Genomic DNA, 14,105 nt, shown 5'->3' on the forward strand with positions numbered 1-14,105 from the left:
CAAGACGCAACTTCAAACAGCTTTACGGTCAGATCCTCAGCTACCTCAACTCTGACTATCTTGTAGAAACAACCTCTACTATCATGGGACTCTCTTGTATGTCCCCGAGATTCTTAGACCTGCTCTAATTAAACAACATCATGATCCACCTCTCCTTGGACATCCAGGTATTATGAAAACAAAGGAACTTCTCAGCAGATCCTACTGGTGGCCAAATTTGGAAACATCTGTAAAAAACTATATCTCAAACTGCTCCATCTGCATTACTTCCAAAAAGGAAAGGGCCAAGCCATATGGACATCTTCTTCCAATTCAAATACCTGATAGACCTTGGTTACATCTCGGCATGGACTTCATAGTTGAATTACCTGTGAGTTCAGGTTTCAACACCATTCTTGTTGTCACAGACATCCTGACCAAAATGGCTCATTTTATCCCTTTTAACAAACTTCCCACTTCCAGTGAGACAGCACAACTCTTCTTAAATTCGATTGTCAGATACCACGGAATTCCTTCAATCATAACAACTGATAGGGGTACTCAGTTTACCTCGAAGTTCTGGAAAAGTCTTTCTGCTCAACTGAAAATTGATCATCGCCTAAGTACTTCCTTCCATCCACAAACAAATGGCCAAACAGAGAAATTAAATCAATGGCTAGAGCAGTATCTACGCTGTTATTGCTCTTATCAGCAAAATGAATGGTCACAATACCTATATCTGGCCGAATTTGCCTACAATAACTCGGTTAATTCATCCACCAAAGTTTCACCCTTCTTTGCAAATTATGCTTTTCATCCACATTTTTCCCTGGAACAAACGGATAACCCAATTTCTCCTTCTGTAGATGATCTACTACAGAAGCTCGCTGAAAACTTCCACTTCCTAAAAACAAATATCCAACAGGCTCAGACCTCACAGAAGAAATACTATGACTTACGCAGACGACCATCACCATCTTATGCCATAGGCGATAAAGTTTGGCTTTCGACAAAAAATATCAAAATCCCTGTTCCCAGTAAAAAACTAGCAGGATTATATATCGGACCGTTCACTATCACTCACGTTGTTAAACCAAATGCAGTTACTCTGGACCTTCCCAGTTCTATACCCATCCATCCTACTTTTCATGTGTCCCTTCTTAAACCAGCTTCAGATGATCCTTCAGTGAAAACTATTTTACCACCTGTACCCCTAGATCCAGACACTTATGAAATTCAAGACCTCCTGGATTCCAGACGGCATAAAGGTGTCTTACAATATCTGGTCAGATGGAAAGGCTACTCACCTGATGATGACACCTGGGAGCCTTATACCAATATAGATGCACCTAGACTCATCTCCCGTTTCCACAGACGATATCCTCTTAGACCTAAACATCAAGCCGAGGATCGGCTTGCTTGAAGGGGGGCGTATGTAAGGATTCCGCTTCATGTTTTACCTATGCCTTTCCCATTCACCTTATGTATGGATTCCACTCCATGTTTTACCTATGCCTTTCCCATTCACCTGACTTCAGTCTTACCTGTACTTAAGGCATCAGCTGACTGCAGACAGGTGCTTAATTATTAAGTTTCTAGACTAGCTCTGAAGTCTGTCTGTTTTCCACTTGCTGTGTGTTTTTTTTTAAAACAAACCAGTCTGCTTTTCTTCCAATTTCTGAACCAGCTACTACCTTGGGATTACTTATTTTTACTGCCGGTTCATATGCTCATTTTGCCTACATAAACTTTTACAGAGGCAAGTTTTTCTTTTAAGCGTGCACGCTACAACAGAGACTTATTTCATACTGCAGTGTGTTTGCTGCCTTCTCCCTCTGAGTTGCTATCTCATTTGAGCCACTGAAGCTTTTCTCACACAGCGGACTTCAATCTCTCTTCCACTGCAACACAGTGCAACTCATCTACAAACAACCTCCCACGGACTAAGTACAAGGACATCTCAGAATTAATTCTGCTTCTATTTCACACCATCCGGTGACTGGGGGTAAGCACTGTAGTTACTTTAAGCTGTGCTGTACAAATAAACCTTGAACTTTGCTTTTCCCTGCTGCTCTACTGACCGCAAGACTATCAGCACATGTGTATACCATTCTGTGACAAACTAACTGTGTCTAAAACTGAGAGTTACACTTCACACTGACCTGTTATATCTTACTCCAGCACTAATAGCAACACTACCTGCTCTCTGGAACTCTGCTTTTCTTTATCAAGATTTTTCATACTGGGAGCTAGCTGAACACTAAAGTTTGCTACTAAGAAATTGTTTTATTTTTTACATTTCTTCTGATCCAGCCTTTGTTTATGTTTATACTATTGCTGTGACATTCAACAGCATATGTGATTTACATCATTCGTTGCCAGACAAGTTTCTGATCTGCAATTCAATTACTTGAGAATAACAACTTCACTTAAAGCAGCTTGGTCTATGCTGTTCAATAGTCCATTTGCCAAAAGTGATACAAATCATTTATTTTGCATACTCTGCAGTTGTGATCCATCCTCACTCTCTACTAAATCATTACATAGAGGTTCTTTATCCAACAAACAATCCTTCATTGCCATCTTTAATCAATTTTTCTCTTTCGTCCACATCCAGGGAGATTAACTACAGTCCCATGGGCTGTAAGCTTCTTGACAATGTCGTGCAAAGTGGACACAGGAGCATTAAGATCTCTGGAGATGGACTTGTAACCTTGAGATTGTCCATGATTTTCCACAATTTTTGTTCTCAAATCCTCAGACAATTCTTTGCTGCTCTTTCTCTTCTTCATGCTCAGTGTGGCACCCAGATACACACAACAGATAGGTTGAGTCAATTTTTTCCATTTTAACTGGTTGCCTGTGTGATTTATTTATTGTCAGCATCTGTTAATTGATACAGTTGAGTTTAATTACAAGTTACAGAAGCATCACAAACTTGGAATGCAAGTATCTCTTACAATTTTGAGAAGGTGCCAATAATTTTGTCCAGTCCATTTTTGGAGTTTGTCAGAATGTGTCAGATTTTGCTTTTTTTTCTCCACTTTTTTTTTGTGTTATAACAATACAAACAAAAGAAATAAACATGGAAATGCACAAACATTTGTAATTGCAACAATTTTCTGGGTGAAGTGTTGCATTATCTGACAGAAATGCCGGGGTGCCAATATTTTTGTCCATGACTGTGTATATATATATATAAATGACTAAAAAAGTTTGTAAAAATGAAATGTGCTTGAGTGATTACTGAACCTGTTTACTGTTTTATTTTAAGTGAACAGATCTGGATTAATTCCCAGAAATGTAATCAGGGTAGATAGAATTAAGGTAATATAATAAAAAGATAAAACTCTAATATACAGCTAATTGACTATGTGTATTTAAAGGGACAGGGGGATTGATGCACTATGTTTAATTAATCATTTCCTGTCGCTACTTTATCTGTATTATACAATAAGTGTATTCCTTAAAATTAATCTCAGACCTGGAATATAAACTAAATGTAGCCAGTGGAATATATACAGTAGGTTAAAAAAAAAAGGCAAATTATTCTCCTGAGTGCTGAAAAAGTTTCCAATGCCAAATTGTAGCCAAGATGAATAAATCTTAGGGGTCATTAAAACACACAATGATGAGATTTTCTGAAACCAAATAATTTTCATCCAAAGTGAAAGCAGGCCGACCTAATAAGACCACACCATTAGCAAACCAGTTTATCACAGTAACGTTATACAATAGAACAGCAGCCACAAGGTTAGCTGAATGAGAAATGCCCTGTCTCCCCAGTAAGCAAAAGCACAGTCAAAAGACCACAGACAAAGTGCTGTGTTCATAAGAGAATAGTGGTCTCTAAAATATTTCTTCATCAAAATTATATATCTAAACATTTAGCTTTGTCCAAACAATAGAGAAATTTCACAATGGAAAACTGGAAAAACATCCTGTTTACTAAAAAACAAACAATATTTGACTGTTCATGGCATTGTTTTGGGAGCATTCTCAATTTGATAAACTGAGAAAACATTTAGTGCTCCATTTATCAAATTTTGAGTGGACATGACTCACTGTATCGAATCATGTCTGCTGGACATTGCTGCAGGCGGAAAGCACATGCTGTCCGCATTTATCATTGCACAATCATTTCACCAGAAGTGCTTGTACAATGCCGCCCCCTGCATACTGACAGCCAATTGGCCACTTGCAGCTGCTGTCAATCATCCAGATCGAATCAGATTGGGATGATTTCACCTTTTAGGTGGCAGACGGGTTAAAGAGCAAGCAATCCTGAAACAATGGGCCTCCAAAGCAACAAACACTGCTTGATAAATGGAGCCCATAATCTTCTTGCCTCACAAGCTTATAAGTCCTTGAAATTGTACTGACATAGAACTGACATAAATAAGGATCATTTGTTAGTTTCAACACATAATTGAAAGTTGTGTTTTTTTTCCTTTCAGACATGCAAATTGAAGCAAATTGCAAATGTCCTTTTTTCAGACTAGAACATTTGACCAGTATTTTTACTTACCAGATACGACAGCATTCTTCCTGTTCATCATATTTACAAATATTTATTAGAAATAATGGCATCTGCATTCTCTACATTCTCTGATTTAAATCATTTGTAATATACCTTGTGACTCAAAACAAGAAGAAAAAAAAAGTACTAACAATATTATTTAAAGGGACATACCAGTCAAAATATAAATGTACATAGATTAATTACATCTTTGAATAGAAACATATTTGTAATATACATGTATTGGCAAAAATGCTTCTAGTAAAAGTTGTCACTGTTTTAGTGTTGACATTTTTCTCTGCACGTGCATGTGAGGCATAGCTAGATATTGTCACTGCACCCATATTTTAAATATTGCAGCTGCTCAGATCATCAGTGGGGCTTGTATCATGTCAGCAATTAACAAATTGAGTCATTACCAGATGGTACAAGCACCTTAGTCTCTCTGAGCAGGTGCTGGGTTTAAAATGCTGGTGCATGGTGCATACTTAAATACACATTTGAAACATCTATAGCTTTTATTAGAAGCATTTTTGCTAATGCATGTATATTACAAAATTGCTTCTGTTCAATACCCAAATGCACCCATGTGGTTTCCAATTTTGGCTGGAATATCCCTTTAAGTAATTTATGATGCACATTTACCTTTACAAACTCCTCTATAGGCAATTTCGAGCTGAGAATCTTTGCATTTTGCTCGCTGAAATTCACATACGGATAGGAATGTTCTTCCATCAGAGGCACAAAGTGATTTAGAGGGGGAACCTGCACAATCCAAACTGCACTCTTTGTCTTTATCTTGATCCACTCTCAGAAACTGAAAAAAAAAAATCAGTATATGATTTTACAAGTCATACATAGTTACATTAATTTATTTACCATTTAAAATGTATACACGATGCTTACATTGTTGTTGCTTACATTGTTGTGGCTGGACAGTAGATCTGGGGTTAAGTTCAATATAACACAGATTGTCAAATATTTATAACTTTTGAATGCATGTACAAATTTGTCTGAAATGTGCTACTTTAGATATGAAGGTACTACAAACCTTGCATACCTTGCAGATTGATTTGGTTACCTTTGAGCTACTAGGGTATGAAATGGGATTTATATCCAACAGATCTGGATTGGGAATAATGGAAATGGAAACATTTTAAGACAAGCCCTATCTTCTGTTGGGTCTGTAAAATACACAAGCCCATTTTGCTCAAGGGGATTACTGACATTCTCCTTCCCCCGATATTTTCTTTTAATTATATTAAATGATATTAGTTTGGAATACAAATACCAGATTGTTATTATATAGGCACCCTACAACCTAGTTTCATCCATGACTCCCTTTCACAATGTGAAAATTATTCATAGTGTGATATGGAGAGGACACTCAAAACAATTTATTACTCATGTTGCGACTTGACTAGACATTAGACAACTTTTAAAGGTGGGATACTAAAATGGTACATGGTCTAGCAAATAAAACTTAAAAGGAAATATGTATATCTCTGAGGGAAAAAAAAGAGAGAGGATACAGCTACATCTGCTCACCAGCAGCACCGCCCTCTTAAAAATTGTAGCTGGGCAGCCCCAGCTGCTGCAGCCCACCCGGAAATCTCTTGGTGTCCTGGTAGGCCAATCCGGCCTTGATTTCAATATGGCCCTATAAAAAGTTCTAGATAAAGTTACAGTGAAAGCGACTTTACATTTTTATATGGACATATTTAATATGGTGTAGTACATTCCTAACTTTTTTGATGAAAACAAAACAGACAGGCAGACTGGGACAGAGTTTTTCCTTTAATTTTAGTATTGTTTAGTATTAGTATAGTTTTGGGTAATTTGGTGCAAGCATCCAAATAGTTCAGGAGATAAAATGGGTCATTCATATAACTTCAGTTTAGGTTAAATAGTCATTTGTGGCTCCATTTATTAAGCAGTGGATGCTGCTTCGGAGCCCCATCGTTTCAAGTCTGCCTGAAATGGAAGTTAAGAAGTAACGGTCGTAAGACCGTTGCTCCTTAACTTGTCTGCCACCTTTTAGGTGGCGGACTAAAATCCATCCTGATCCGATACGATCGGGATGATTGACGGCCCCTACTAGCGGCTGATTGGCCACCAGTGAGCAGGGGGTGGCATTGCACAAGCATTTCACCAGAAATACTTGTACAATGTTAAATGCTGACAGTGTAAGCTGTCGGTATTTAGCGAGGTCGAGCTAACATGATTCGCTACAGCGAATCATGTCCGCTCGACCTTTGTTAAATCTACCCCTTGGTGTTTGTCAGGGAGAGAGAGAGAGAAAGAGAGATAGATTGTAAACTAGTAAAAGCAAAGCATGTTTTGTGTCTGAATCTTCAGCTTTTTTTTTTTTTTACTTTGCTTCAGTTTGTATACTTAATAGTCCTGAAATCCACCTGTCTGGTGGAACATTAAATCTTATGGGCCATATTAAATATGTAAAAATTGCCACTATTTTTGGGGTATGTTTCCACATTTTTTATAGCAAAAATGTCTAAAAATATCATAAAAATGTATGTGCTGGTAGAGAAATACTGCTGTGATAATGTACTTGCCATGTCAAAAGCATTGCTCACATTTTTAGTCCATAATCATTGCTAACATCACACTAAAGCTAGTTAACTTTCTGCTATGTTCACGCGTTAGGGTTAGAATTAACCCCCTGGGTGCCAGAAAAAGACTGCTACATTCATGGTGCTATTGTTGCAGTGACATTTTTCAAATGGTGACATTTTTTCCTGTGGCAACATTATTGGTACAACTTTTGGGAGCATTTTAATGCAGGTTTGAGGTCTATTTTATGTTTTGTTTTTTTCATATACATCAAAAACATATCCAGAGATGGAAGAGATTGAGCTTTGAAGACTGCTAAAGCATTGTGCTATAATTCTTTAACCCCTTGAGTGCTAATGACTGCTCTGAGCCGTCACAGAGTTTCCCACTCTGGTGCTAATGACGGCTCTGAGCCGTCACTAGCACTCTCCCACCTTGAGGGAGATCTGGGGGCTCCCACCTGCTCCTACCCCCGATGACGTCACAGTGCAACTTTATTTATACTTCACAATGTTAAGTATAGGAGCAGGGGGCATGCTGCTTAGAAGCCTGTATCTCAGGCATCTAAGCAGCTACAGACCACCAAGACCAACCATTGGAAAGGTAATTGCCTAACCTTTCCAACAGTCTAAGTATTGGGGGTCTGAAAAAAAAAAAAGTTAAAAAAAGTTTTGTTAAAAAAATTAAAAAAAAAATTAAAAAATCTTAGCACCCAGGTGGGAAAGTGCTAAATTAATTTACTATTATGTTAAATAACAGTTTAGGGAAATCCAAGTTTGACTGGGGAATTGTCAGAACCTATATTAAAGGGACAGTCTACCATAGAATTGTTGTTTTTTTAAAAGATAGATAATCCCATTATTACCCATTCCCCAGTTTTGCATAACCAACACAGTTATAATAATATACCTTTTACCTCTGTGATTACCTTGTATCTAGGAACCTTCTTCCAGCCCCCTGATCACATGACTGTGTCTGTTTACTATCTATTGTCTTAAATTTAGCATTGTGTTGTGCTAAATCTTAAATAACCCCCTGTGCCTGAACACAGTGTTATCTATATGGCCCACGTATACTTTCTGTCTCTTTGTGTTGAAAAGAGAATTAAAAAGCATGTGATAAGAGGCAGCCCTCAAAGGCTTAGAAATTAGCATATGAGGCTACCTATGTTTAGTTTAAACTAAGAATACCAAGAGAAAAAAGCTAATTTGATCATAAAAGTAAATTGGAAAGTTGATTAAAATGAAAAGTCCTATCTGAATAATGAAAGTTTAATTTATACTAGACTGTCCCTTTAAATACGAAGTATCACAAATTATATATAATTATTGTCAGTGGAAGAGCATAGCTATCTTATTTTTTATCATCAGTCGCTCACAATATCCCTACTAGCACCAATCAAATTCAAATTGTTTGTCAAACTCAGTATTCTTCTTTCTTTCCTAAATATAGTACAGGTAAATATTCCCAAATCCGGAATTCCAAAATCAAAACTTATTCTAAAATAAAAACTTTTTAATTAATATTTTTTTTAAAATAAACTTTTTTTTAAATTAAAATTTTCCCTGCATGTAAGTAACAAACGTATTAAAAAATGATATAAAACTACCCTTAGGTTTCATGTATAAGTTTTATTATGTATAATTTTATTTAGTATTTAAATATTGCCAAACTGAAATAAGATATTGTTGTTTACATTTGGTTCCATCCCCTCCTCCCTCAAGTGTACCATTTTAATCATACAAATATTCCAAAATCGAAACCTTTTCCAGCAGTTTCGATAAAGTTTTTTTTTACCTGTACTTCTTTTATGCAAAGTGTTGTATCAAAGAATTAAAAAAAAATAATCATATATGTACAGAAGAAATATCCTTGTTGAACAGGCCCGGACTGACCATAGGGCATACCGGACAAATGCCCGGTGGGCCGCCGGTAACCTTAGCCCCACCCACCTTTACCACACACACCGGCTGCTTTCACTGTGGCTCTGTCTTGTAGGTAAAGTCAGATATCAGTGGGCCAAGCATACAGTGGTGCAGTGCCAGCCGCAGCGCCTGCACAATCCACATGTCATGATGATGTGAGAGATCAGTCTGTCCTGCTGAAACACTGTTCACAGTTTCGCATTGTCCAAAGCCCATTTTTTTTAAATAAGTATTTTTTTTAATTGCTCATATTTCACACTGTTTATGTTACTAGGACTGTAGGATCAGGAGGTGGAGTAAAGCGCTATACAAATTTGCGCGCACGCGCTACAAGGACTCCAGAGTCCGGACTGACACAGCTCCTTAGAACAGTGGGCAGGCGGGGCTATCAGCTGAGCGCAGGGACTTCGATATGCTTGGACAAAAGATGACTGCAAGCCTTCAGTTTTTAAGGTATGATTAGTACTTTGGCTGTGTGGTGGGTGTCTTGCGCTGTGACCTGGGCTGTTACATGGTAGCTGTCCGACTAGTATGACTACTATACTTGCCGCATTCTGCAGCTGCTTTGTGTGTGTGTGTTCCACTTGCCATGGCCTCTCTAACCGTATCTGCTTGACTACATCTTTTTCCTGTATTTTTCCAACATTCCCATACACTACTTTCAGCCAGTGGTTAGTGATTGCTTTTTGTTCACACATCTGCAGTCCTATAATGGCGATTTAGTTAACCAATATATTTATAGCAAATAATGCAATGTTCTTTGCAAATAAATAAAATAAAAATCTTGTTTTAAATAAAAGCTGTAAAATGATAAATATTGACATTGGAAAACAAAAACAGTCAAATGACAAATTAATCATGACATATTTCCATAAGTTTCCAGACATGTCACTATTTTTTTTTTTTTCAAAAGTCTGATATGCCAGAATAAGCTAAACACCGTGCCTGTCAATACTTTTAAAAGGAATATGACAAAACTCAGTTTTTTTTTAAATTAATTATCAATAGCAATGAAATAGAAAACAAATTTCACTGTGGCTCTGTCTTGTAGTGAGTGTGACAGTCAGGTATCAGTGGGCCTCATTATTTATGAGGAAAAATAATATGAACACCACAAAAACATATTTTTTAATATTTAATCAATTTGGTAAACAAAACATTTTTTTGCATGTGTTCTTTATTTTTTTGTTAGCCCCTCTTTCTCTCCACCTCTTTATTTCCCCTCTATCTCTCTCCCACCTCTTTCTCTCTCTCCCCCCTCTTTCTCTCTCTCTCCCTTCTTTTTCTCTCTCTCCCATTTCCCTCTCTTTCTCTCTCTCTGGAGTAAAGTTGTTGGCTGTTCCTCTTTATTACTTAATTAAATATATATATATTTTAAAGATGTATACATTTGGTGCCCTGCCCAGAGCAAATATATCTGGAGGCTTAAGAACATTTCATGAGGAGGCAAGACAGAATTATTGTGGCTTTTACTGGCCAACCATTATCCTGGCTGACATGAAGACTAGACCTTTAAGTAAATGCAAGTTAAAAAAGCCAAATAGTAAAATCATAGCTTTTCACGTGGGTGAAATAATTATTTCTGACACTTAACTTTTTTTTTAATTCTGTCCTGACTACTCATGAAATGATCTTTAGCCTCTATGTGTGTGTGTATTTGGCTCCCCGAAATGTCACGTCACAATAAATTATTGTTGGTTGAAAGTCCAGTGAGTGCGGTTTTAACTTGTATATTGACTTACTTCGTTCCTGACACCCTGGCATATTATATTTTTGGTCAGAGTGCAAATCCTCTATGAACGGTTTATATATATATATATATATATATATATATATATATATATATATATATATATATATATATATGTGTTTGTATATATATATATATATATATATATATGTGTGTGTGTATATAAATGTGTGTGTGTGTGTGTATATATATATATATATATACACACAAGAATTCCCCAATCTCTTGACCCCCATACTAGGCACTTACACGTTCCGTTTAAATAAATGCATGACACAAGAAAGATGGGGTTATAAAGGCCACAGCTTGCTTTATTAAACACCATAAATAATTTATCCATAACATTACCAAATAATCAGTTAAACATTTCAATAAAAACCTCCATAAAAACCTCCAAAAAAGATGCCCTTCCTACCACTAAGAAGGACACGTCCACATGTAAAAAAGTCTCCCCTGCCAACAATCCACTCTGATCAAAACCACCACCAAATAGACAAGCACCCCCGCCACCCCAAAGCTACGACATACAGATCAAACCACCTACAAAAAGGGGAGGGAGGGCGGGAGCTTCTCCTTGCATGTTCTGTTCCTGCTCCATGCCACCTCCTATGGCCAGCCTTTCAGCCTGCTGCCACAAGCTGCCGTGGAAACCTCTTCTGAAAACCGCCGCCCATGACAAGTAACAAACACCTACTGTGACCCTGGTTCATGTCCCTAGGGCAGTGTGAAGAGAAACAGCAGCAGCTCCTCCTCGCACGTTCTGGTCCTGAACTGCCACACTTCCGCTATTTTCCCCCACCTACCCTCATGAGGCCCAACCCACTGGCCCCAAGATGACCCCTTCACTTGGCCTCCATGGGGGTCACAGAACCCTTTCCTCAATGCTTTCCTTCAGGGTTCCTCTTGACCCCTATACTAGGCACTTACGTTCCGTTTAAATAAATGCATGATACAAGAAACAGAGTTATAAAGGTTGCAGCTTGCTTTATTAAATACTATAAATAATATATCCATAACATTAACAAATAATCAGTTAAACATTTAAAAAAAAAAAACCCCAGGGTGCTTGCCCATCCACAAAACATGCCATTTCTACCACTAAGAAGGGCACACCCCATGTCAAAATTCTCCCCTGCCAATCAAACAGGTGGTACCAACAATCCACTCTGATCAAAACCACCACCAAATAGACAAGCACGACACCACGTCGAGCCCCGCCACCACCAAAGGCCTATATAACCCCTGTAATAAGGCTAATGTTGCCAACCCACAACCGCCAGGTTACCTCCTACCGGAGGAAACGCATCCACTGCAACACCAAGTTGCGAGCCATATAAACCACATTTAAAAGGAGACAAAGTAATTTCAGGACACCAAATACCATCTCATTTGAAAATCGAGACCCATAACCAACTCAAAATCAAAAAGGAGGGAGGCCCCGACTACCAAACCCCCAAAGTCCAAACACCACCACGAAATGCTGTATACCATTTACCACCACGTCACCCAAATCAACAAAAGGTGACTTTTTTTTTTTTTTTTTTAAATATAGACTGAAACAACCTCAAAAACCAAATTGCACAATTACCAATCAACATGCATATAGAACCCATCCATTATATCGAACCAGTACAACTAACAAAACCATAACCAACAAGCCAACCCCACACAAATCTTCCCAGCAATAGCCAAAAAACCTTAGACCCCAAGCAGCCCTTAAAGCTTGCACTTACAAGAAAAACAAAAAACAGCATCCGCAGCAGATTTAAAACTCCCAGCTGTCTGCTATGAAACTACCAAGCTCACCACAAAGCTACACAATAATATTCCCTTACTGAAAAGGCCATGAAACGTTTAAGAATCTAAGTAAAATACACTCCCTTAGTGATCGTATTTGCTATGGTCAACTAATCTAGAATATTACAAATTGAGAGTACAAACCCCCCAACATAAACAAGTTATGAGCTCCTAAAAGGGGGAAACAATACCCAACATACCCCACCCAAACCCGTGACAGAAATTAGGTCAAGGCCTCACCAGCCAACGCATGAAAGCGTAAGCTCCCCCCGCCGAAAACAAAAATTAGCAACACTAGGTCCCCATTACAATCCGAACCGAACCACTTCAGGGCCAACACAAAAGACTCCCATAACCCACTATACAACCAACCAACAGTTCCCAGCATAAGCCCTCCATTAGCTGTCAGCTTCGACCACAAATGCAATGCCAAAAACTGGCATGTTTATATCTTCCCCCAAATTGACAAACACCCCATGAAACCATCATTTCACTATAAATGATGCCACACCATAAAATAACCAAAGGGATTAGCATCGCCCACCCCCCAAACCAAACCACCCAATGACAAAACATGGGAACTAATACACCTATGACCAGAACAAACTGCAATCCATACAAACTACTCCAATCTCTGGAGTCAGCCAGTCTACCCTCCGTGACTCCCACCTTACATAATCAACGTACAACTCCAGAGGGGCCCAAAACAAGGAAGCAACACCCCACCTTATGATCTCACCACCCCAAACAGCTTAAACTTTTTACAACCCCAAAAATACACCATGGGAGCCAGCCACAACTGCCCAATAACCCATCCAGGTCTGCAAAATATCAAAAACCCACTGACCTAGAAAGGCTACCCAATTGATAACTCAATTACCTGGTGAATGCATATGACCAAAATGTAGCCACACAGAAATCTGATAAAGACCTGCTACCAGCAACCCATGGAAACCAATGAGACCAATGCCCAAAATCTTAATCCCACCACCCAGAACCACAACACATGCCCCCAAAAGCTAAAGACTTTGACCAGGCAAGCATAGCTGGATCTGAACCATCAGCCTCCAGCTCCAAAGGAAGCTGAAACAACCACTAAGCCACAACATACCAAGCCATATACATATTTAATAACCTACAAATACCAAGGAATACAAACAAACAGACACATAAATACACACACACACACACACACACATATATATATATATATATATATACACACACATATACATACATATAAATACATACACACATACATACAAGCTCATAATCTACATAACATCTCAATACAAATACCCACGAGCAAATGAATATATCCCCAGACCTAGCAGGACTAAGGGAGATTGAGAAAAAGGGACCCGAAATGATACTCAAATGAAGGGGGATCAAACAAATCTAAAAGAGAAAATGAGACAAAGACACAACAGGCGGGATGAAAAATAATCTATGGAAAGCACATGTTGGAATGCCATAGGTTGGATGAAGGTGAGGGATGGGGGAATAAAACCCTAACTGACCACAGTGATATGGCCACCATTCTGCATTGAAGTGGTGATAACCA

General features: G+C 38.2%; 1 protein-coding gene across 1 annotated transcript in view; it reads right to left on the bottom strand.

The window, feature by feature from the left end:
- The window catches only part of SMOC2 (SPARC related modular calcium binding 2), a 369,443-nt gene that overhangs the window by 260,005 nt on the left and 95,333 nt on the right, over positions 1-14,105 (bottom strand). The window contains exon 2 of the mRNA XM_053710993.1: positions 5,144-5,315. Within this exon, the coding sequence (XP_053566968.1) occupies positions 5,144-5,315 (172 nt within the window). The remainder of the gene's footprint in view (positions 1-5,143; positions 5,316-14,105) is intronic.

The sequence above is a fragment of the Bombina bombina genome, chromosome 4 (assembly GCF_027579735.1).
Source record: "Bombina bombina isolate aBomBom1 chromosome 4, aBomBom1.pri, whole genome shotgun sequence".
Taxonomy (NCBI): Eukaryota; Metazoa; Chordata; class Amphibia; order Anura; family Bombinatoridae; genus Bombina; species Bombina bombina.